A 25,055-nucleotide genomic window follows, 5' to 3' on the forward strand; every position below is an offset into this window, starting at 1 on the left:
TGTAAAGTTGAAAATGATAAGTTGAAGACTCATAAATTGAGTGTTTTTTAAATGATCATTTATGCTTTTAAATGCATTGTAAAAGTTTCCGTTTCAAACTACTATCCTTTTAGCTTTTTCAATTTCTTACTGGAATTTTTACATATTAATTTTAAAATGTTTGAGTGGGGATATTCCTATATATACTTTAGGATACATAGGAATAAAAATATCTGAAGACCAGAGCCCTAGATTCAGTAAGCTTTTTCTTGAATCAAGACAATTAATCAGCAATCTGTCAACCCAGGCAAAATGCTAGTCCCCAGGGAAATTACTTCACAGAACCATGAGTTAACATTTTACCCTCTCCTTTAGTAGAACTAAAATATGAATTAGTCCCCTTTAAAAATTATTTTGAGCACATTTTATTATGCCAATGAAGACCCCTGTAGGATATGTTTCTTCCAAAAATCAGGGAAAAGTTTGTTCATCTTGATATGCAAATATGGTCTGCAACATATCAGAATCCCATTTTATCTTTGTTGTCCTAAAAGTGCAGGGTCAAGTTTAGCTCTCAATTTAGTTTCCCTTGACTAGTTTTCTAGCACCTAATTTAGCTACCTCAATTGTTACTTGCATTAGACCTACTTTACTTTTAATGATTTTATGGTTTTATTGCACCTTTGGGTGAGTGGGTTGCTTTCTTTTTTTGACCTTTAACTCATCAAGTTGCTAAGCAAATAAAACACAGAACTAGCTTGGATAAATTTAGTCGAATTTAGCAAATCATCAACCTGAAACAAAAAGAATTAAACTATTCAGGGAAGATGGCGGTATTATTGACAACTAAATCCAATCATCAGAGTACCAAATTAGCAGCACATTTAATAAACTGTCAGAAAGTTAAATGACTAAAAATATGATATTTTCCTCTTATTGAAAATCCTGCTAATTATTTCTGCTTTATAAACAAAAACTTAGGGATTAGGGCATATGGAAAAGTCACAGATGTTATCAGGAAGAAAACCATAACCACATGAATGCATATTATGGATTAAAAATAATTACAAGAGGTCAAAACTATAGTTTGCCACACAATCCTAGTAAATACAAAAAGAAGTGACCAAATACTTTAAAAAGTAAATAGTATTTTTTTCTAAAGTATTCTGCAAAGCTGTTTAACATAATTAAATACCTTCAAATTATAGTTATAAAATATTACAGAGACTATATTTAGGAAACAAATTCCTTCATGATAAGCCGTGTTTAGGGTAATGTTTCAGGTAATGAATTGTTCCCCTTTATTTAAATAATTTAGATACATATTTGTGAAAGAAAAAATTGTCCATTCAGTAAGCCCTATTAAAAATATTAATAAAGGAAGGAATTAAATTGAAGGACCATACCGTGGCATACGGGCGATCAGTCCATGTAGACATTACAGTCCCTAACTTTCATTCACTTGAGAACATCATTAAAGTCTTATTGATTCTTTAAAACAACAAAAACTGAAGCAACAACAAAACACCCCATTTTGTTATTCTATGCCATTTTTATGTAAGTCAAAATCTTAACTTTTCATATAGAATTCAGTCATCCTAGGTAAGGCATGTGGGCTGTTTTAGGCAGGTTAAGACGTTCCTGCTGTGCTGTAGGGAGGGTCTCTTATGAAGAATCACACATTGTTTATGAAGACAGTCCTCTCTTGAGAGTACAAATACTACCTTTGCTCTTTGACCTTGATTTTTTTTTGGGGGGGTGAAAAATTGTAATTTATTGAAACTCAACTCAAAAAATATAAGATGTTGTAGTGTACAATATATTACACAAAGCACCCTCAGGTGCACATTCAAGTCAAGTAAGAACTCCATATCCCTTTCCCTCACCCTCCCACCCTGGGACCTTAGTATTTGTTCCATATACAATCATGCACACTTATTTGAAAAAGGAAGCCCCAGTATATTTTTGATGTATTAATTAGCACCAAACAAGAGTACAGTTCCATTTCTTTTTAATAAACAAAAAAAGACAAAAAAAAAAAACCAATCAATAAACCAACTGGAGAGCTAATGGACTCAGCCAATTCTGCTGACATAGATATTATACATTCATGTAAATACACAGCCTATTCTACCCTAAACAACAGTGTGGCTGGTTCTCAGCCTTTGTTCATGTTGGCAATTGTCCCCATGTTGCAGTGTTGGAGCCAGTCTGTTTCTAAAGCAAAATTGCTATTTAGGAACTTCCTACACAAAGCTCATCTGTCTTTTTTGTCGGGAACAAGTCTAAGATTGGTGTGGAAAACTTAGATCTTTCAAGCACAACCACTGGTCAAAGATAATGAAGCTGTTTTAAGGCAAGCTCTCCAGTCTGTTAATGCTTTGTCCAATACAACCCTCAGGTTTTCCAAGGAAGGAACTGTTGCTGTTTCAGCTACTATTAAAGGTGGGATTGAAGTCAGGTTCTCATGAATTGTAGAGTCACTGGAAGAATGAGGTATGTCAACTTCTGGGTCATTGTCATTCACCATATTATTTGCCATATCACTCCCTGTTAAGTCATTACTGGGTTGTGAAGAATTACTTAATGTTAAGTGCTCTGAAGGCTCCCAGTCATCAAAATCATCTTCTTTCTCTTCACTTTCCTGAATAAATTTCAGAAATGAAGATTCAAATCCCATAGGTTTGTAAGTCTTCAAATCAAATGACTTAGGTTGTGAATGCTTCCTAAAATTCTCTTTTGGGACATGGGTTGAATTTTTTACAGTGTTTTCTTGCCCTGAACTATGCTGCCCAGTTTCTTCTTTGATCCTTGGTAAAGGCAGCTGGAAATTTGTGAAGTAAGTCCCATTTTCAGTTCCACTGGGATTAGGTATGGAATTTTCTATTTTACAGGGAGGAGACTGAACTATATTACATTGTTCCAAAGAAGTGGTTTCTGAACTGTGGTTGCATTTCAAAGTTCCCCTGTAGAGCAGAGTGTCTGCATCAAATACTGGGTTGTTTTCTGTACACCCTTTCTGACATCCATTTCTTTCACCTGGATGGCAGGAATCAGTGTTCTGGAGGGTTGCACTGCTGTCACCCGGGGAATGGCTGTGCTTTGCGTGCTCTGATTCACAGCTTCTACTTTCTTCTTTCTTTATACAGGGCTCTGCTTCAGAAGGGGGTTCCTCCTTAATTTTTGTACCGTACTTAACACAAACAACAAGGTTTTCCATTTGTTGCTCTAAATAGGCACTACTCATCTGATGGGTACGTTTGTAATGCCTCACTATGCTGCTCTCCAACTTCACCACGATAAACATCCTTCAACCATACAGGGGTACTGTGTGTGCTCTGACTACTCTACACACATATGGAGGGCTTCAGCTCTTGTTTTAAAACTAATTGGAGCTTTCTTTTCTTTGATTAAGCCACATTTTTTAGTTTTAGCATTAAATGACCTCCTGGTAGTTTGATGTTCTTGCAACTGAGTATGAGCTGTTGGACAAACCTTTTCACTCCATAGTAGCCTTTCATTTGCTACTTTCTGGCTTCTGAAGAGATCATCATAATAGTCCTTATGTCAGTAATATACATGTTCTGAGTAATTACTGCGATGAGTGAAGATCTGGCCACAGCCATTAAGATCACAATGAATTTCATAATCTGAATGTATTTCTCCTTCAATATTATGCTGTTCCACCAAGTGGTGTTTCAACTTGCTGAATGTATAAAAAACAGCAGGGCACTGAGGCTGGTTACAGGAAAACCTTGCCATAGATTCAGCTTCAGAAAGTACTTTTGGCTCTTCAATATGGTCTAGGTTATGAGAGTCACTACAGTGCTTAGCAAGAGCTTTGGAACACAGGAAGCGTTTGTTCATTCCTTGTATTTGCAAGCAAATATCTTTTTACATTTACAAGTTCCCTTTTGGTTCTTGCTTTGTCCTTTTCTAAACATAACTGTTCTTTGTTGCACTGATGTACAGTTCTGTAATGGCGAATCAAACCTTTCAGATTGGTGAATGAGGAGTTGCAAGTTTTATGGATACAATGGAATGGTTTGTGGCATTTATTCAAAATATAGCACAGATTTCCTTTAGCAACAGTTCGCCTGCTACCTCTTCCCTCTCTTCCTTCTCCTTCTTCTCTATGGCCGCCTACTGGTGATGAAATATCAGATGTTTTACTTTCTGTTTCTTCACAAGACGATTCCAAATCTGTTTCTGAATTGCATTCATCTTTTTTAGAATGACACGGTGTCTTCTCAGAGTTACTGCTGGGATCACCTCTAAGTTCGGCAGAACAATCACCTTTCAATCCGTCTACTGAGCAAGGGCCTTCATGATCACATTTTTCATTGTCTAACAGTTTATGCGTTGCTCTGTCACTGCCAATTTGATGTTTATTTTTATAATGAATCCTAAGGTGGGTTTTTCTCGTAAATGACCTTTGGCAAATATGACACCAGAATGGAGAGTACCGGTGTTGAAACATGGTTAACTGAAGGACTTTTTCTTTTGAGTAATTATGCTTTTTAAGGTAATGCATTAACAAAGCCTCTCTGGTCACAAATTCATACTTGCATCCTTGAAGCTCACAGAAAAAAGGCTTAGCAGCCAATTGTGCAAGGTACTGACTTGGCATATTTTCATCTTGATTCTGAAAATTAAGGTCTGAGATAGATGAAACAGACTGAAGAGACTTAGCACCACTGGATTGGTACCCCTGCAATGACCCTGAGAAAGATCCATGTGCTATTGAGTTTTTCAAGCTTAAATGTTTCAAGCATAACAGAAGTTCCAACATAGTATCCTCTGTACATGGCCTTTTAGAAGCACAAATGGAGACTTCTGAGGAATAACCTTGATGTTCTCGCTTACATTTAGTATGAATATTGTGATCTAGACCTTCATCTGGTGAGTCACTGTTTGCATCTGAGCTGGGCTTAGGTTCTGCATCAAACTTGTCAGTTGTCTGATTGTGTTCATTACCTAAACAGGGGAAAAGGTCTTTCGTCTTTATCTTCTTGGGTTTGAAATGGTATGGATGCACCTTCCGTAAATGCTTCAGCATCCCCCTTGCATTTTTGTATGTGGAACCACAGCCATCAAAACCACAGGTAAACTTAGTCCCATCAAAACAAACTGCCATATTGGAACATTTTTCTTTTAAACTTGAGCACACAAAAACTTTCTCATGAGATAATAATATATCCTGCATGGTTTCGGAGTGATCTAGTGGGTCAATTAACTCTTCATTCATTGAAGCTGAAGAGCTATGACTTAACTGATCACTAGAATTACTGTCACTGTTTTCTTTCAGATTTTCTGCAGCATCTATTTGAGAGCCAGCAGTTCCTGCACAGAAAAGATCCTCGGGTAAATGTGACTTATCAGTTTGGTCAAGTAGATGGGACTGATCAACACAATCTTGCTTTTCTCCTGCTGCAAGCTCCTCAAGTTTCACAGATTTCTTTATGCCTCCATCTGAACTTTCAACATTATGCATTGAGAGGTGGTTCTGGTATTCAATTTTGGAATAATAGAACTTTTTACAGCCAAGAAAGTTGCTTGTATAGGATGCATCCCTAAAATGTTGTGCTTCATGGTGGTAAAGCTGTCCCAAGTCACTGAAAACAATATTACAGCCATTTAATTCACATTTATAACGAAGATCATCATGTTTTTGTTTATGATTAAGTAGTTCATTCACTGATCCAAACCTAGCATAGCAATCTATAGATACGCACATGTAAGGCTGAGGACCACAATGCACTTGTTCATGTTCTCGCAGGTGAAAAGCAGACATGAAATGTCGCCGACAATAAGTACACTTCTCTCTTCTATTTTTCATATCCAAGTAGTGCTTGGCATTTTCATCATTATTTTGGTGTTCAGCTTTAAGACGCACACTTAAGTATTTAAATTGTTTAAACACACGGGAACAGTCTGTACCAAGACATGGGTACAAATCTCTGTCCTGCAGGTGGCAATCTTCTAATTTGCTGAATGTGACATATTCATGAGATTCTCCTTTGGCTTGTTCATTCAATGACTGATTTTGTTCCAAGGCTGCAGAGGGGCTCTTAGGACAAATACCCTTTTGAGAGCCTTTTAACAGTAATTTCTTTCTAGAGCGGTCCCTTCTGCTTGGTGGGATCTTAACATGTTCCATCACATGAGGAACAAATATTTCTTTTCACTTGAACTTTTTAATACAAACTGGACAGGTATAAATTCCATCTTCCATATGCATCTTAGAATGATGAAGAATCCTGGCCTCTATACATTCCCGTTTACATAATAAACAGAAAAACTTATACTGAAGCCACCTCTGGTATCTTTCAGAAGAACCAATGGGCTTTTTGTCTCTTTTCTCCTTATGCTGATCTGCCAAATCTCTTCTTCTGTATTGTTTATCTTCTTTACCTTCATCATAGTCACTGAGAAATGACTCTAAAACATCGGTGTCATTAATAGACATTTCATAGCCACTTAAATCATCATCAGAATCGGAGGCTTCTTGTCCTAGGAGTTGGTGGCAGTGTCGTTTTAAAGTTTTCCAGTCCCAAAATTCAGGATCAAAAGGCCAGTGGGCTTTTAAAGCTAACAAGAGCTCACATCGGAGAGAATTTGGAACTGGTGCATTTTCTTCATCAAATTTTTGATCTGGTTGCAAATACAGTTCTTCCAACATATTAAATCCATCCAAACTGGGTTCAATTAAGAATTCTGTAAGTTGACAGGCTCGTGTAATTTCTAAATCTTCTGGTAAAAGACAGGAAATTGTTTTACAGACTGATGCCTTCATTTCTTCATCTTCACTTGATCTTAGTTGAAGAGCTCTGACACACAGCAGAATTGATACCCCAAGACCAGCATCTTGTGCTTCAGTTTGTATAACTCTAATCAGGCAAAACAAATGCTGCTGTGTTTTAGCTACGACACCAAATTGACGACAGCACTCCAAAAAAGTATCTAAAGAAGGGTCAATTCTTCTTTGCAGTTTACTCCAAAAAAGAGTCAGCTCCCAAGAACAATATACACTTGCAGTTTGGAGCTGCTGGGTAAGGTAAATCGTACAAAGAACAAATGCTGTGTTATCCTGACCCTCAGATTCCAGATTACAAATGATGTCTAGTACTTCCTTGCAGTCGACCTTTGCAGTCTCCTTAATCGCTTCTTCACTAGGGAGCGTGGAACATAAACATGTGATATAAGCTTGCTGAAAAGATGACACATGTGCAATCTCCTTAGATTCTGCACATAGTTTTGACAAAGCAGTAGCCTGGGGGATGCAGTTAGATTTCAACAAATGTTTTATTCGCATTTGCAGGAAGGAAGGTCCTTCTTGTGCAATCAACTTATTGACAAGGATTCCAAAGCCAGTGGTGCTGTATCCTCTAAACCAGGCATTTCTCAAAGTGTGTTCCACCGACCAAAAGACCTGAGAGATAGTCCTTCCTCTGCTTTTACTGGCTGTTGAGATAGAATTTTAAGAACTGGGTTCTTCCACACCCCTTCCTTGGTAACATGAACCAGTATTTGTAGGTTATTATTCCCAAACTCCAACAATGCATCATGTGACTCCTGTAGAGACTGAAGGAATGGTGCCCAGACTTCACGTGGCATTGATAAAGAATGTGGGTTGAGGGAGTGGCTCAAGTGATAGAGTGCCTGCTTAGCAAGTGTGAGATCCTGAGTTCAAACCCCAGTATACCACACACAAAAAAATTAACCAAGAATCCATCATGAAATTTTACCTTGCAAAAGATAACTTAAAATACAAATCAAAGGCTGGAGGCATAGCTCAAATGGTAGAGCACCTGTCTGATAAGCCACGAGCCCTGAATTCAAACCCCAGCACCAACAAATTGAATAAACAGACGAGTTCTCCATACTTTATTTTAATAAATCCTACATTTTAAAAATCTTTCACCTATAATTTACCTATGGAACAAGAGTACCTTGTTTAACTCATCTATTGCTGGTCAAGTGTTTTAATTGTCAAAACTCATAGTCAAAAATCCCTTGTGTCCTCATTGCCCTAGGTTGATCAGTGGAAGTTTATTTCAAAATATTCGGCCTGAGCTGGCTTTGGTCAGTGATTCTCCTATCCTTGTCTCCCTAATAGCTGAGATTACAGCTTTATACTACCATACCCAGCCCACATTTTGTATTCTTAAGAAATAAATCATCATTTCAAAGAAAGGCCTCAGAACATGGTATATAAATTGAGTTTTCAAGGTTCTAATTGAGTTAATCAATCCTCCTGCAGCCAGATCAGAGCTCACCAGTGATGAGTTAAAACAGGATGCAGTTTATGAAACACCCTATTCTCAAGCCCACTTGTACCCGGCCCCAGATCAACATGACCAAAGAGCAGAAGCTCTTTAGGGGCAAGACACTATGAATATAGTCTGGTTGCATTATATGTACAGAATTTGATAGAAGTTATTTTTGATTAATAATTGATCTCAGAAACTATATAGTGATGTCAGAAACTCAACTTAAATAAGCTTACTTAAAATAGAAATTTATTGGCTCAAATAATTCAGAATGATGAGGGTATTGGTATATGACTTAATCCAGGCTTAAACAATGTTATTAACTTCTTTTTTCTTGGCTCTATTTTGCTTAATATGTTGACATCATACTAAAAAGATAGCCTTTCTTACAGAGATAATGGCTTCAGAATTATACCTTTTAGCTTTGTAAGTCCATTTAGAGAAGAACTTGCCCCATACGCCTCAGTCATATGCCTATTCTTGTTGGCAGTAAAAACAAAACCTACTCCTGGAGAAGAAGAAAGAAAGGAAAAGTTCCTAGTTAGGCAAAAATGTTAGCTCCGAGAAAGCAAATTATAATTATCACAAAGCTTCCTGAAATGACTAAACAGTTAGGAGTGTATACAATGAACCTGTTATTACAAAAGAATCATTGGGCAGGAGTGTGGTGTTGGAAGCTAGTTACAGTGCCTGCTCTCCTGAGGAAACTAAGTCAAAACAAAATCTACTGAGCACAGAATTAATTAGGCTGCTGGGAAAGAGTCAGCTTTCAAGAGTCAGCAGACTCCACAGGGGCCTTAAGCTTTCCCAGAAAATTGAGGAATGTACTGTAGCGATGGATCTTCAAGTGAACCCCAACCAACCATCAACAGGACCAAGAACTTCCTGGAAATGTAAATTCTCAGGCTTCCACCTCAACACTACTGAAGCAGAATTTCTGGGGGTGGGTGGAGCTCAGGATCTGTGATTAAACAAACCCACCAAGTGACAGTGACGCAAGAAAAGCTGGAGAACCACTGACCCAGAAGTAGACTGGAAGTAAAGTTTACCAGCCACACTGCTTATTTGTATTTTTTATTTTTTTGGCAAATAACAGCAGTTTTATTTTTAACATTTTTATTAGCACATATTAGTTGTATAGGAGGTTTCATTGTGACATTTCCATGTGTTTACAATGTACCTTGGTTGGATTCACTCCTATCGTCATTCTCCCTCATCCTCCTTCCCCTACTTAAAATTATTTCAACCAGTATAGTTGTTCTATTTTTATACAAATATATAAAGTATATCAACTATATTCATCCTCTTCATTCCCCCTCTCACTTGTCCCCACCCCATAACAAGATCTGTTTTACAAACTTGTCCTTCACTTTTTAAGTGTATATTCATTGTTCAAAGGGGTTTCACTGTGGTATTTCACCAATGAATATATTGTTCTTTAATCAAATTAACTCCCTCTATTAACTCTTCTTTACTCTTTCCTCCCTACCCCCTATTATTCAACAGCTCTCAATGCATTTCGTTATACTATCTTCCCACACAGATTTCAATATTATTCACTCTTTATCATTTGTTTTCCTCTCCCACCTCCCTTCAGTCATCTCAAACAGTTGTATGTATCTTTTGATCTCCCACATATAAGAAGAGAATACATGCAGCCTTTGTCCATCTGAACCTGGCTTACTTCACTGAACATTATGTTCTCCAGTTCCATCTATTTACTTGCGATCAACATAATTTCATTTTCTTTATGGCTGAATAATACTCCACTGTATATATATTCCACTTTTTCTTAATCCATTCATCAGTTGTATGGCATCTGGGTTGTTTCCATGGCTTGCTTATTGTGAATAGTGCTGTAATAAACATGGGTGTGCAAATGTCTCCATTGTATCATAACTTACATTCCTTCGGGTGTATCCCTAGGAGTGGTATTGCTAGGTCATATGGAAGTTCTATTTTTAGTTTTTTGAGGAGACTCCATACTGTTCCCCATAGCAGTTCTACTAATTTACATTCCCACAAGCAGTGTATGAGGGTTTCTTTCTAACCACATCCTCACCAACATTTGTTGTTTTTTGTATTCTTGATGATAGCCCTTCTGACTGGAGTGAGATGGAATCTCAATGTCATTTTGATTTTCATTTCCTTTAGAGCCAGGGAAGGTGAGTATTTTTGCATGATTTATTGACTATTTGTACTTTTTCCTTTGAAAATTGTCTGTTCAGTTCAGTTGCCCATTTCTTCACTGGATCATCGATTTTATGGGAGTTTAGTTTTTTGAGCTCCTTGTGTATTCTGGTTATTAATCCCTTGTCAAATGTACAGCTGGCAAAGATTTTCTCCCACTCTGTGGGCAGTCTCTTCAGTCTAGTGACCATTTCTTTTGTTGTACAGAAACTTTTTAATTTGATGCTGCTCCATTTATCAATCTTTTGTCTTACTATCAACCAGACTCTTAAAACCCCATTGGTGATGGGTCACATTACTGATTCATCAGAAGAAAGTGGAGTTGTTATTGAGAATAACTCCCAAAGGAGTTTGGAAACTTCCCAACCAAGTTCATGAAGAAATATCATGGCTTTAGTGTAGATTGTACTGTCAGCTGGTCATTTATTACATAAATAAATGGATTGTATAATTATATATAAACAAAGTGTTTTGGTGAGCTTTTCCCTTTTTCATCTATTTTATATAAATAAGCCTTTTATTATCCAAACTAGCAGTTGTAATACAATTTATATAGTGCAATATAAAATTGCCATAATTACATTTCACAAAAAACACAGCTTGTATGGTAATAATAAAATGCTCAATATAGTGTAACACCCCATGTAATGCAAATATAGGAATACACCCAAAAGTTATGAAAATATTCTTCACAGTTTTAGATAAGAGGATGTACATTAAACAACGCAATTGTGATTCTCTGATATTTTTAATAAATAACAAAAGTCAATTATACTCTTGCTCTGATGCAGAAGTGAAGGTAAAGCTAGAGATGTTGAGAATGGAGGTAGGGAAATCTTGGGAAGACATACCTGTTGATCTCTAAGAGCTCACATTGCTAGAGTGCATACTGTGTTGGAGAGCACGAGTCAAGAGCCTTGACAAACACTGAGTGGTCAGAGCACTACACTATTACTACAAGGCAGGTACCTTATCAACTCACTCTGCTTTAGAAAAGAGGAAATGGCCTGGGAAACAACTACCATTTGCATAAGATTGGGTAATGAGTACACGAGGAGCTGGTGCTCAAACCCAGCGCCTTATTAATTCAGAGCAGGTGTTTCCTAGCTACCCAAGGAGGGGGAAAATGTGAAAATAAAACAACTCTTAGAAGAAAAAAATATGGGGGTAAATCATTGTAACTTTGGATTAAGCTATGGTTTCTTAAAAATGCCAAAAGCATAGGAAATCAAGTAAACAATAGCTAAATTAGACAAAATGTAAAGTTTTTGTGCTTCAAAGGGTATCATCAAGACAGTGAAAAGCAACCTACCCAGTAGGGAAAAATGTTTGCAAATACTGAATCTGAAAAGTCTTCTATCTTTTAAATATGAAGAGCTTTTATGACTCAACAGTAAAAAGACAAATAACTCAAATATTGCACAAAGGATATTAATAGACATTTATCCCAAAAAGAAGGAATAAAATGTTCAATAAGCACATGAAAACATGGAAAGCATCCCTAGTCAACAGGGAAACACACACACACACACACTCTCAACACATACAAAACAAAACAGGAAAACACAAGAGACACCACTTGTATTATTCAGTTTGCACTTACTATAATAAAATACCTGATGCTGGATAACTTTATAAGGAAAAGAGGTTTGTTGAGGTCACAGTTCTGGAAGTTGAAGGACCTAAATGGCCTTCTTACTGACAGAGTCTCAAGGCAGCACAGGGCATCATGTTGCAAGTGCATATGTATTTATGTTCTCTTGTCTCTCTCTTCTTATATTGTCAGCAACATTCAATCATTGAGGCTCCTTCTTGATGACCTTTTTTAGTCCTAATCACATGCCACAGGCCGCCACCTCTGAACACCACAGTGGTATTAAGCCTCCATCCTCTCAATACCTCACAATGGGGATTAACTCTCAACACACAAACCCTTGAAGGACATACTCAGACCATGTCCAAATCATAGCTCTACTTCTCACCTCCTAGAATGGCTAAAGTCAAAGACAGAAAATAAAATGTGAGCAAGGATGTAGAGCTATTGGAACCCTCCCACGACACTAGTAGGAATTTTAAGATAAAATAGCCAGCAGCTGTTGGTGGCTCATGTTGTAATTCTAGCTATTTGGGAGGCTGACATCAGAAGCGTCACAGTTCAAGGCCACCCTGGGCAAAAAGTTTGCAAGACCCCATCTCAACCAATAGCTTGGTGGGGTGGCACAAACTATCTGTCATCCCAGCTATGGTGGGAAGTATAAAAATAGGGAGATCGTGGTCCATGTTGGCCTGGGCAAAAAGCAAGACAGTGTCCCAAAAATAACCCAAGAGAAAAAGGCTGGAGATGTGGTTTAAGTGGTAGCATGCCTGCCTAGCAAGCACAAAGCCCTGAGTTCAAACCCTGGCACCATCATAAATCAATAATAAAAAGATGGGACAGCCATTTTGGAAAACAGTCTGGCAGTTGCTTCCTAAACAACTAACCTAGAGTTACAATATGACCCAGCAATCCTACTTCTAGATATACACCAAGAGAAAGAAAACATACGTCCATGCATACGTATTATTGGTCATTGCTAAAAGGTGGGAACATACCAAAAGTCTGTGAGCTGCTAAATGGACGTGTTGTCAGTTTTTTTTGTCACTGTGACAAATACCTGAAACAGGTTGAAGGAGGAAAAACTTATTTTGGCTCATGGTTTCAGAGGTTTCAGTGCTTGGCTTCATTACTTTTTGGCTTATGGTAAGGCAGAAACATCATGGCAGAGACATAAAAGAGGAAGAGCATGGTGGACAAAAACTGACAGCCAGGAAGCAAGGAGCCTAAACACGAGCAACCCAGGGCAGGATACACTCTTCAAAGACTTGCCCTCCCCAACACACACGCACACGCTCACGCACATGCCCACACCCACAACCTTCTCCAGGCTCCACCTCCTAACGTTTTCACCATCTCCCAATAATGACCTCAAGTTATGAATCCATCCATGGATTAAGCCACTGACTGACTTAGTGCCGTCAAGAGCCAATCATCCCCAAACCTTCAACACATGAACCTTTTAAGGGGGGTGGGGAGAAATACAAGACACTTCACAGCCAAACCACACAATGAGCAAACAAAATGTGCTCTAGCCATACAATGAGTATCATCCACAGACACTGCTTCATAAAAGGAGGGAAGTTTTGATACGTGCTTGTGAAGGAAGAGCTTGAGCAGGCTCCTCTGCCTGGGGTCCTGTGATGCAGAGATGAGGCTCACGGAGGGAGAGTGCGAATATAAGTGGAGGTTCGGCGAAGAAAGGGCAGCAAAACTGCGCAAAGTGTGGCAGTGACACAAAGGGGGTGAACACCTTCCAGTAAGCTGGCAGTGGAAAGGCAGGGGAGATAAGGCCAGAGGCAGGAGGGGTGTGGTTTGGGATGGAGCTGAGGCTTGTTTGTGTGTTTCTAAGATAGGAGAGATGTGAGCGAGTCTAGATGTGGAAGGGAAGAGGCCAGTGTGAGAAAGCACAGCTGCGGATGGAGGCGCCTGGCGTGCGACAGGCTAAACGTCCAGCGAGGTGAAGGCGGGATCCTCGCTGTGTGGGGTTGGGAGGAAAAGGAAGAATGCGTTTGGTGGGTAGGGTGGCAGGAATTTGATGGATTTCGTTTTCAAAGGCGGTGAGGAGAGGGCATATAGTCTTCTGTGTGCAAAGTATAAAGAACGTTTGAAATAGCCGTAATGACTACAGAAGGATTGGGTAGGAAGGATTGAGTTATTCTAGTGAATAGCAAGTGAACGAACTGATGCTTTCCATAATAATAGCTAAATGAGCTGTAAAGAAGCAAGAAAACTGTAGACATAAGAGATTGGGGTTTATTTATTTATTTATTTATTTATTATTCATATGTGCATACAAGGCTTGGGTCATTTCTCTCCCCTGCCCCCACCCCATCCCTTACCACCCACCCCGCCCTCTCCCTGTACCCCCCCCATACAAGATTGGGGTTTGATTGATTTTATTTGTTTATTTATTTTGTGGGGGTTGAGCCCAGAGCCTTTCAAGTGCTAGCTACCACTAAGCTACACCCCCAGTCCTAGGAGCTTCAGATTTTAAAATGGAGTGTTATTTTATGATTTTGGATGTAGACCCAATCGCAGGTGATGACATAATCTCTACCTTGCAATGGGACTTTAGTGGCAAATTGCCAGAAAGGTAATCAGGACAGAGGAAGTCAGTGAGCTGAATTGAATGTATACAAATCCTCATCAATGGCAAGTCTGGGGTGGGGGGAAGAGGAAACAACAGCTAACACCTTCAGTGAGTGACAAGAATGAAGTAAAGGTGTGAAGGTGACAGTTTAGTGGAAGTTACACTATAGCTGGTAGCATGACCGGGAAAGATGTAGAATTTGAGGCTGAGTGGTAGAGCATTTGCCTTGTATGTACAAGTCGCTGGGTTTGATCCCCAACACCACACACACACACACACACACACATACAACACACACACACAACACACCCCACACACAAAGATGCAGAATTCCTATAAAATCATGGAAGGAGAATAATTGAGAACAACCCCCCTCCTTCAATTGTGTATTGGGTTGGGTTACTTTTTCAGTGTATTCCCGATTAAGATTATGTTACTTCTTATAAAGGAAGGGTTTTTTTTGTTTTGTTTTTGTTTTTGTTTTCTCCCTCTCACGCAATACAGAACACTTCTATGATCAGATCTATGGGGTTCTCCCTTTAAACACCAGCTAATTTTCTGGCAGATAGACACTGGGTGTCTTATAATTCAATCCAATTCTGACACTCTCCTTCTTGAGACAGGGCCAGATCCCACAGGATGAGAGTTCAGTCCCACAAGACTGCCCCCTACAGATTTCAGTCTATACTTCTGATCGATCAGCTATAAATCTTCCTTAGGTTCAATTAATTTGCTAGGACGGCTCCAGAACTCAAAGAAACACATTTACCAGTTTATTGTAAAAGATATTACAAAGGATATGGGTGAACAGCCAGATGAAGACACAGATATTGATGCACAGATGACACGCGCAGGAATTTCAGGTGCTCAGGGTTCTTGAGCCTGCTCTGAGAATGAAAGTACAGACAGACTCTAACAGCAGAGGTCAGAAAGATTTTATTTGTAGAGAATTTAGTTGGAGAAAAGGAAGAGAAAGACTGCATATTGGAGAATGCAGGGGGACCCGGAAACCAGTGATCCCGTGGGTCAGGTTGGGGAGTAGGGTTTTATAGCCTATTTGCATTGCCTTTTGGCAGAGATCCCTTTCAGATGCAAACAGGCGTTTCCTAGGGAGGAGAAGTGTCTCCTTGACCTCCTGAGGTCTGTCCTTCCGTCCTTCAATATGACCAGGCGTAGTGGGGCAGCCAGGAACCTTCACACCCTCTGTGGGCAGTCACCTGCCCTGCTCTCTGTACCTCCACATGTTCAGCAAACCAGAAACTCAGTGAATCTTATTCAAGAGTTTTTATAGCCAGCATGGTGATACACACCTGTAGCCCCAGCACTTGGGAAACTGAGGCAGGAAAATCATGAGCTCAAGTCTAACCTGGGCTATATAACAAGAGCATGTCTCAAAAAAAGCAAACGGAGAGAGAGGTTTCTAAAGAGCTTAATCTCCAGCAGCACCTTCCCCTCACCCCCCCCCCATTTCCTGAAGTGGAACTGAAATTCCAGCCCTCTAACCCTCTAAATCACTTTGTGTTTCTGGCCCCATCCTGAATCTGGAAACCCCCAGCCCTCTCACTTTAAATCACCTCATTAACATAAGCTTAGAAGATCAAAAGGGGCTCATTACGAATAACTAAAGACACTAATAACAAAAGAAGTTACAAGTTTAGGAGCTCTGTGACAAAAAGTGGGCACAGGGACCAAGTGTATTTCATATTTTGCCACACTTCTGTACTCAAAACCCTCCCTGGCTTCCCTCTTCTCCTGAGTGTCTCCAATATCACTGTGGCCCTTACTACTTTGCCTGCCACCTTCCTGACTTTATCTCTTGTACTACCCTGCTTCAGCCACATTAACTCCCTGGCTGTTCCAAATTTAACAAGATGTGCCCCGCCCCTGCCCCAGGACCTTTGCACTTGCTCATCCACATGCCTGGAAAACTTTCTCCCCCGTGATTCACTCTCTCATCTGCCCACCTGTCCCCTCAGCATTGCTTCTGGTCCCCCGCTGTGCCAACCTCACAAGTATCTGGTGTTCTGTGTTCCATACCCCCATATCTGTATCCCCATCACCCTGGATCTTTATATGCATTTGCTTTTTGTTGCTCCTAAACAAACCTCTCTGAGGATATGTATACTCTTGTATCCGTAATAGGCACACTTTTTTCTTTCTTTTTTTGGCTGTATTGGGGTTTGAACTCAGGAACTTGTACTTGCTAGGCCACGCCCCCAGTCCTTTGTGGCTTGAGTTATTTTGAGTTATTTTTCAGCTAGGATCTGGAGTTTTTGCCTGGGTCTGGTCTCAGCCCAGTATCCTCCTTCTTACACCCTCCCATACCTGGTTTACTGGCTGAGATAGGATCTCGCTAACTTTTTGCCTGTGCTGCCTTCAAACCCTAATCCTGCTCATGTTCAGTAGCTGGAATTACAGATGTGAGCCACCACTCTCAGCCCAGGCTGGCCTTGAACTCTCTATCCTTCTGCCTCGGCTTCCCAGTTCTGGGATTACAAGCATATACCACTATGCCTGGCCATAAATAATATTTTTTGAGTGACAGCAGGAGCAATGGGTTGTGAGAAGGACTCTAACCCTAATTGTATGCAGTACTGTGTGTGTGAGAGCTGCAGGGATGCATTTCTGTTGAGGGCCAATACAGACGGTGAAGAGTGTGAGCCTGTTTGGGGGCTGTTTCAGTGGGCGGGCGCTCTAGGGGGACTAGTGGAACAGTGAGTGAAAGGCAGTGATAAAGTGCCTCAGTTAGGTACTATGGCAAGAAATTGTGGATCATTTGAGCCCAGGAGTTTGAGGCCAGACTGGGCAACCTAACAAGACTCCATCTCAAGCAAGCAAACAAACAGATAGACAAAAACAGTGTACAGGGAAGCCTGAAGTCGTGTGGGGCACAGAGTCAGGGAGGGTGAATGACAGAAGAACTTACTTTTCAGAGAACCCAAGGACAAGGAGAGGGATGGGAAAAGTAACAGTTGCTGACTTTCCCAACAGTCCGTGTGGACTGATTGCACTGCTGAAGAAATCCACATGCAGGCAAGAGCAGCATCCTCTGGATGCTTTTGTTACCACAGGCTCCCTGGCTTAGGAGGACAGCAGGGCGCAGGTGGACAGGTAGAGACTGGCTACCACAGAGTATCCCACCAAGTTTTCCACAGCGTCAGGACTGAGAGGAGAAGGGCTGGCACTGGAGCAAGATTGGTGCAGTCAACCTTCCAGTTTAGTATCCCCTCCAGCAATTGTGCTTCCAGCATTTCCCTGCCTCTACCCCTGTGCTCACATGTTCTCTGTGTGGAACTCCCTTCCCTCCCCTAGGGCCCTGAGGCTAGTCACATTTTCATCATCCTTCAAGATCACCCCTCCGGGCCTTGAACTCCTAGTACAGTTACTGATTGTGGGATTCATTTGGCAATTAATCACCTACTGCCTTGCAACATCTCTTCAATTCTTTGTTTTTATCTTTTCTTTTTTGGTACTGATATGGAACCCACCTCGTGGATGTCGGGCAAGCGCTCTTGCCTACGTTGAGCTAACATCCCAGCCCCAATTCTTGCATTGAACTCTTGATTTCCACCTTCTGGGCTATATAGCTTTTCTTGTGATGGTGTCTTGCTCTCTATGCAGCTCCAAGGAGACTTCTTGGAGGTTTTATTCATTTTGGAGCCCCCACATCAGCTGATACACAGAGAAGATATTTAGATCATTTAAGTTGACAGGCTTGATTTGTTTATTTTTGAGAGAAAATACATTTTACTAAACTTCCTTATGAAGTTAAGAACAAAGGCAGACCCATCTTAATAAGAGATCATACAGCAGCAATGGGCCATTCCTTCGAAACAATCAAAACATTCGAGCCAGACATGGTAGCCTGCAGTCCCAGCCTTTGGGAGGCTGAGGCAGAAGGATCATGAGTTCAAGGCCAGCCTGAACTCTGTATCTCTACACGGTGAGATTCTATCTCAAAAAAATAAATAAAGGCAAATTATTTAAATAGAAATCACCTCAACGTGTTCATCATTAGTATCCCACGCTCACACAAAGTTGACCGTCTTGTTTCTCTCTAAATGATCATTTAATATAAGTGTACTGTAGTGATGTTTCTTCTACCACAAATGTGTTGTGTCCTCTCTCTTTTCCACCATAGAATTGATGACACTGGCTTCTCCGTCAGGTAGCTAGATGTAAATTTTGCAGCAGAGGTAGGAGACCTGGGCAGATAAGGAAAGAGCTCCAGAGCCAGACGTCCTGGTTTGAATCTGAGCTTGGTGACTTTCTAGAAGGGTGGATCTGAGCAAGCTATTTAACTTTTCTGTACCTCAGTTAGTTTAGTCTGCAAATGGGAACTGTACCGTGTTTGTTATGGGCTTGTTGGACCAAGAACCCCCTGTGACATTCTTAGGTCAGCATCTGGTGCACAGTACAGACCTTGATACTTGTTAGCTGTTACTTCTGTGACTAGGCACTTCCAAATTTGCTATGTGATCTCTTGCCCTTACTATCCTGCTTTTATCACAAGGGACTGCAGAGCCAGGCGGTGAAGCTAGACTCAGGAGACAGACCTTCATGTATGTGTGTTATTTTTAAGGAAGACACTTTGGGGTGCTGTAAAGATCAGGGATCAGCATCTGTGAAAGTACCTTGTAAACAGCAGGCTTGCTTTAACCCTAAACGAGGAGCTGTGGTTGAGAACAGGAAACAAATTTAATTGGTTCCGTTTTGCCAATTTTACCCTGAGATAATTCGCTTCAGATAAAGGGTAACTCTGTCTCTCTGTGGTCGGATTAGCTTGATTATCTCCCGTGGGCTTTATAATTTTCATTTGCCTGGCTTGTTTTTGTCGTGTTGTTTTTTCAAAAGTACGAATGCCATGGGAAGTCTCTCTGAGCCAGCCACACGCTTCCTTCTCTGGTTTGTAAATCTGGTTGGTGTACTAAACAAACAGCTGCATTCGCCAAAGTCATACATGGCTTTCAGGATTTAAAATCTGTCCTGGAGCTTTCACAAAGGAGCTCTGTAGGGAATGGTAATACGATTAGGAGGATGACCAGTGAAGCAAGAGGAATACTGAACCAAACAGCTTCCCCCAAATTCCTGAAACGACTCTGGTAGGAGGATCCCAGGCTGGCATCTAAGATCTACCGCTTATTTTCTGGGGGTCCTTGCAAATTTCTAAACCTCCAAATCCTCTGACTACACATCTGTGCAATGGGAAAAGTCTAATGCCTACCTTACAGGATTACTGGGCGGGGAGGGGGATTAAGTCAGTTAATAAATATAAAGTAGGCAGAGCAGAGTGAGCAAGTGTAGCATAGTTTATTAATACAAGTGCAGTCAATGCCACCAGCCTGTCCTTCCTTTCTAAGTGAGTATTCGCAAATGCTGGAGCATCCCTGGGAAGCTGCAGCTGGGACACATACAAAGACTCATTTTGTTTAGGCCTGAGGTTCAGAAGTAATACAGACCAACTAGGTTTCTCCATTTCCTCCTCTTCCCCAAGGCCTCAGGCAACGTTAGGAAAAGTGGATCTGGAACACAGCAGTGCTAGAAAAAGACAGCAGAGTGAGCGAGTCTAGTGCTGCTTCCTTCAGCCTGCTACCTCCCTTCCTAGTCAGTGGGAGTCATTCCTGATGACAGTGCACCCTAGCTTATTCTGCCCAGCTAATTGTCAGTGAGAGAGAGAGAGAGAGAAAGAGAGAGAGAGAAGGAAGGAAGGAATCAAAGTGAGAAGAGGAAAGAGAGAGAGAAGGAATTCAGAGAGATTGAGCCTCTTCTCTGGAGTAGAGGTCAACATTTTTCCTCTTCATCTTGGAGGAAAATGCAGTGGCCAGATAGAGATAGGGCCAGACCTTCTGCCAATTGTGACTTGTGACTTCAGGTTTGAATTGTTCTATGTCAAGTAATGCCAAAAAGGGGGAAGCCCAATGAAAGTAAGGCCTTTCCCTAGGAAGAGCAGGTAAGCCCCTTGCTCCTTCTTACCTCTCTTACTTCATAAAAGGGTAAGGCATCCCAAGAGCCTGAAGGAGGGATCCTAAGAACCCCAGGGCACCACGGGAAACTACATTGTAGTCTAGATCAGCACTTCTCACATTTGACTGTGCATGGCATCATGGGTTATCTTGCTAACATGAAAGGGCAGGCTTCAGATTCTGTATTTCTAACAAGGAAGGAAATGACCAGAAATACCTCCCCACCACCACCCAGTCCTTGCTTCTGATTGCAAACTTTGCGAGAGTGAAGACAGGGCAAGAAGGACAAAGGTGCTTGTATTGGCCAACCAGGTCTGTGAGTGAATTTTCAAGTTTGTTCACAGGCGAGTGTTGGCTGAAGTAATCATAATATGAACCTCGCAGGTTGGGGACAGTTCATGAACTCTTGGCTTCTGCATTAAATCAGAGTGTGAGGAACCAAGTCATTCATTATCTTCATAATGGGTCTTTTAAAAACGCTTTTCTTGTGACTACCCAAACCTTACTCAATTTAGCTATAATTAATTATTCAACTCCTATTTATCACTGTTTTACATATGCAATTTTATTTACTCCCTCTAATATTTCAGATAGAGATCATCACCTCAGTTTTAAGGCTGAAGAAATTGAGGCAAGTTACCCAGCTATGTAAAAATTAAGGCAGGAGAGAAATCCAGATGTTTCTAACATTGATTCCTCTTTCTACCTCTGTACTGGCTCATGAATACAGAGTATTTGGTTATTGTTTGTTTGTTTTGAGACAAGGTCTTGCTATATAGCCAAGCTGGCCTCAAATTTGTGATCCTTCTATCTCTGCCTCCCAAGTACTGGGATTACAGGTTTGTGTCATCATGCCTGGCTCCAATTATTTTTAAATTAAGAATTATTCATTATTTAAAAGTGATTTCATAGCTATCTGATATTAACAGACTCCCTTATTGCAAATTTACTGTGAGATGAAGTTGAAGTTTTGAGAACCACTCAGAAAAACGTCTTCTGAGTCTCTGCATCTAATTTTTATTCATAACTGTGTGTTCTTTGTTCCTAAAAAGTTCCTCAACTTAAAAAACTTGTGTCTCCATGAAATGTGGATCCTTCCTGTTGCTACCAGAGACAGAAATCCTCTTTCACAGCATTGCCAGTAGTAGGTCAGCCTGTGCTGAGCACCTCCAGCGGAGGGGGGCTCGTCTCCCCAAAGGGGCTTGCTTCATTGCTGGCAATTCTAATTCTCAATAAGTTATTTTATACAAATTTTATCCTTTAGCCATCATCTCCCCAACCCAGATATGGTTTTTAGACAGTGCCCAAACTGTCTCCTGACAGCACCCATGTACTGGTCTTAGTTCAGTCTTCTGAAACTGCAGGCCTGGAAGTGTATGATGGTTACAATACCCTTTTCCAATCCATCCTCCATGCTTCTCAACCATCCCTCTGGGCTTGCTATCCTGGTCCATCTTTCCTTCCAGCAGTTGATGTCCTTTAAAAATATCCCAGGTTTGGGACTGGGTATGGTGTTTCACACCTATAATTCCAGCTACTGGGAGGTAGACGTAGGAGGTTCAAGATCCAAGGTTACCCAGGAAAAGTGCAATATTCTATCTGAAAAACAAATTAAAAGGCTAAAAAGGACTGGGGGGCATGGATCAAGTGATAGAGTGCTTGGCCCTGAGTTCAATCCCCAGGAACAGGGAGGAAAACAAGAAATAAATAAATAAAACAAACAGGTTTGATCTGATTCACAGAGAGCAAAGCCACCTCACTGCTACACTTGTTTGTGGGAGACTGTTTATCCCCTTGAGAATGTGTCACTGCTACACTTGATGCAGGGTTTATAGCTTCCTCAATCATGAGCTACTTTAGTTTTATTTTCTACCCCAGACTTCCTAGTCCTAAAAAATGTTTCCTAGTTTTTTTCTGGTGATGGTGTTCATGTCCACATGATCTGCTAGTCGTTGACCAAGGATTTAGCAAGACTTAGCAAGAAGGCTTCCTGACATATTGCAGACACCCATGCTGTGAAGGTAACACACCTACAACTGCTCTTGCAGGTAATACCACAGTGTCTATACCCCCTTGACAGGTGTTACCACCTCCCTGTTCATCCAGATTTTCTCAAACCACTTACCACATTTAGAAAAAAATCTGGGGGTACAGCTCTTTGAGTTTTTTGTTTTGGGGGGAGGATTATATTTGACATTTATATACTTTTCTATGAAGATTTCTCTGTCTGATTTATTTTCTTTCTTTTATTATTCCCTCTATCTTGTCTTGAAAGACATACCTTCCTTGGTGACTTAGGGGTACAGCAGCACCCCTAGCCCAGACATCTGCTATACTGAGTGACTGGGTCACACTTAGGTTACCTGCCCCTAGAGGGAAGACACTCAGATTGCACCTTCCAGGGCTCTCTGAGCCTCACTGCACTTCTTACCCCTCCCTCCCTCAGCCCTTGCTTCCCCCCCTCCTTTCTTCTACACTGCCTTTAAGAGCCCCTCATATGCCTTTTCCTTTTATTGGACAAATTCCTCAGTTCATCTTTTAGGTGGAGAAATGAGCACATTCCAAATCTCAGAGTGTTTAGAGGTAAAGGGAGACACTTTCCAGTTGTTAAATTTTAATTGAATTGCTTTCTGTAAGCTTTCTAATAATGTGCTTTAAAATATGAAATTCATGGCGACCTGAAACACAGAAAGACTACTGATGATCCTGGAAGTCATTCTTTGCTCATGGAAATCACCTTTGACCCACTTAGGCTGCTCACTGCATTTTAGAACTGGGGGCATAGCAAGAGTAAGACTTAATTATCATAAAAGATAATATAATCACTGAATCAGAAGGAAAGAGCTCATATTAATTATTAAGTGCCTATCATGGAGATCACTGCATTTAATCTACCTAATAACTTGATATGGCAGGAATTACTATGAGAATTTTACATACAAATGAGGAAACTCAGGGAGTTAAATGACTTGTTTGGGCGCTGAGATGGGGGTCTTGCTGCCCTTTTCCACAACCAGATAGTGCTCATCACACTTGACCTCCCTCACTTTGGAAATGCTGTGAGCCAAGCTGCACGAACTCGATTACTGACATTCTCAATGAAGCTGCATTTTCACAGACCCACAGGAATTTGAGTAGCAATGAAGAGTAATGGCTTGACAAGCCGAAACTTAATCCTGAGTAGTTTAAAAATAAATACTGGTTTGGGAGGCTGAAATCAAGAGGATTGTGGTTCAAGGACAACCCAGACAAATAGTTTGAGAGATGCCATCTCCAAAATAATCTGAGCAAAATGGACTGGAGGCATAGTTCAAGCAGTACAGTGCCTGTTTTGCAAGCTCAAACCCCAGTTCCACAAAAAAAAAAAAAAAAAAAAAAAAACCTGCTAGGAGCTGAGGATGTAGCTCAGTGGCAGAGCATGTGCTAGCATACACAAGGGTCTGGGTTTGATCACCAGCACAAAAAAAAAAAAAAAAAAATGAATGCTGAGTTTTACATCCTTGCCCTCTTCCTTATATCTTATCTTTAAATTTTGAGTTCACTTTTAGATGAACTCTGTAATTGTTCCCTTCAATCCTATTCGGCTAAAATGTTCAGACTAAAGACTAAGTATTATTATAAAACAGTAGCCTCAGTACCTGACTGCTCTTGATATTAAAAGAAGAATGGAGTGCTCGGCATGGTTGCTTACACCTTTAATCCCAGTTAGCTATGTGGGAGGTATGGGTAGGAGGATCGGGGTCTGAGACCAGACACTGGGGGAGTCTCTATCTGAAAAATAACTAAAGCAAAAAAGGCCTGGGGGCCTGACTCAAGTGGTAAAGCACCTGCCTAGCAAGTTTGAGGTCCTGAGAAGAAGGAGAAGGAGGAGGAGGAGGAGGGGATGATGAGGGGGAGGGGGAGGAGAAGTGGAAGAAGACAGAGAAGGAGAAGGAGGAGAAGGAGACGGAGAAGGAGGAGAAGAAGGATTGAATCTAGACCAAAGAATAAAACCTTTGGCATTGAAGAACTTAGATAATTTTGAGTTGATTCATTCTGTTATCTCAAGAGTATGAGTATGAATTTTTCAAATGTCCAAGGGAGACATTTGGATGGTTTGGAACAACAAATTCACAGATTGTTGTTTTAAGTTAACATTCAACTTATTAAAGTCCCATTTTTTCCCCTCAAGCCTCACGTCCAATTTTCAAATATTATTAGTTAATTGGTTTTCTATTATTTGTAAATATTTGAATAATAGAAAACTACTTTTATCTGATCTTTGATTAATGCTCTATTACTCTCAAAATAAACATAAAAGTTTTCTAAATAACCTCACATTGGAAATTAATTAAATTTCATTAAATATGTCAAGCCACAATCCTAAATGCAATGTAATTAAATCTTCCAAGCATTTTAAATGCTTGAAATAGCAAATTCACAATCATAAAATGTAAATGGCATTTATGAAGTATAGTAGCTAT

At 40.4% G+C, this 25,055-nt stretch overlaps 1 protein-coding gene across 1 annotated transcript; it reads right to left on the reverse strand.

Moving 5' to 3' along the window:
* Nucleotides 1–1,872: 1,872 nt before the first annotated feature.
* Nucleotides 1,873–7,596, reverse strand: LOC109699952 (zinc finger protein Rlf-like). Its single transcript, XM_020184888.2, is given in 6 exon segments — nt 1,873–2,347; nt 2,349–3,279; nt 3,282–3,845; nt 3,848–3,883; nt 3,886–7,336; nt 7,426–7,596. Coding segments are annotated over 6 exon segments (5,286 nt in total). The 3' UTR covers nt 1,873–2,214.
* Nucleotides 7,597–25,055: the final 17,459 nt, after the last annotated feature.

Source organism: Castor canadensis, chromosome 2, assembly GCF_047511655.1.
Source record: "Castor canadensis chromosome 2, mCasCan1.hap1v2, whole genome shotgun sequence".
Lineage (NCBI taxonomy): Eukaryota > Metazoa > Chordata > Mammalia > Rodentia > Castoridae > Castor > Castor canadensis.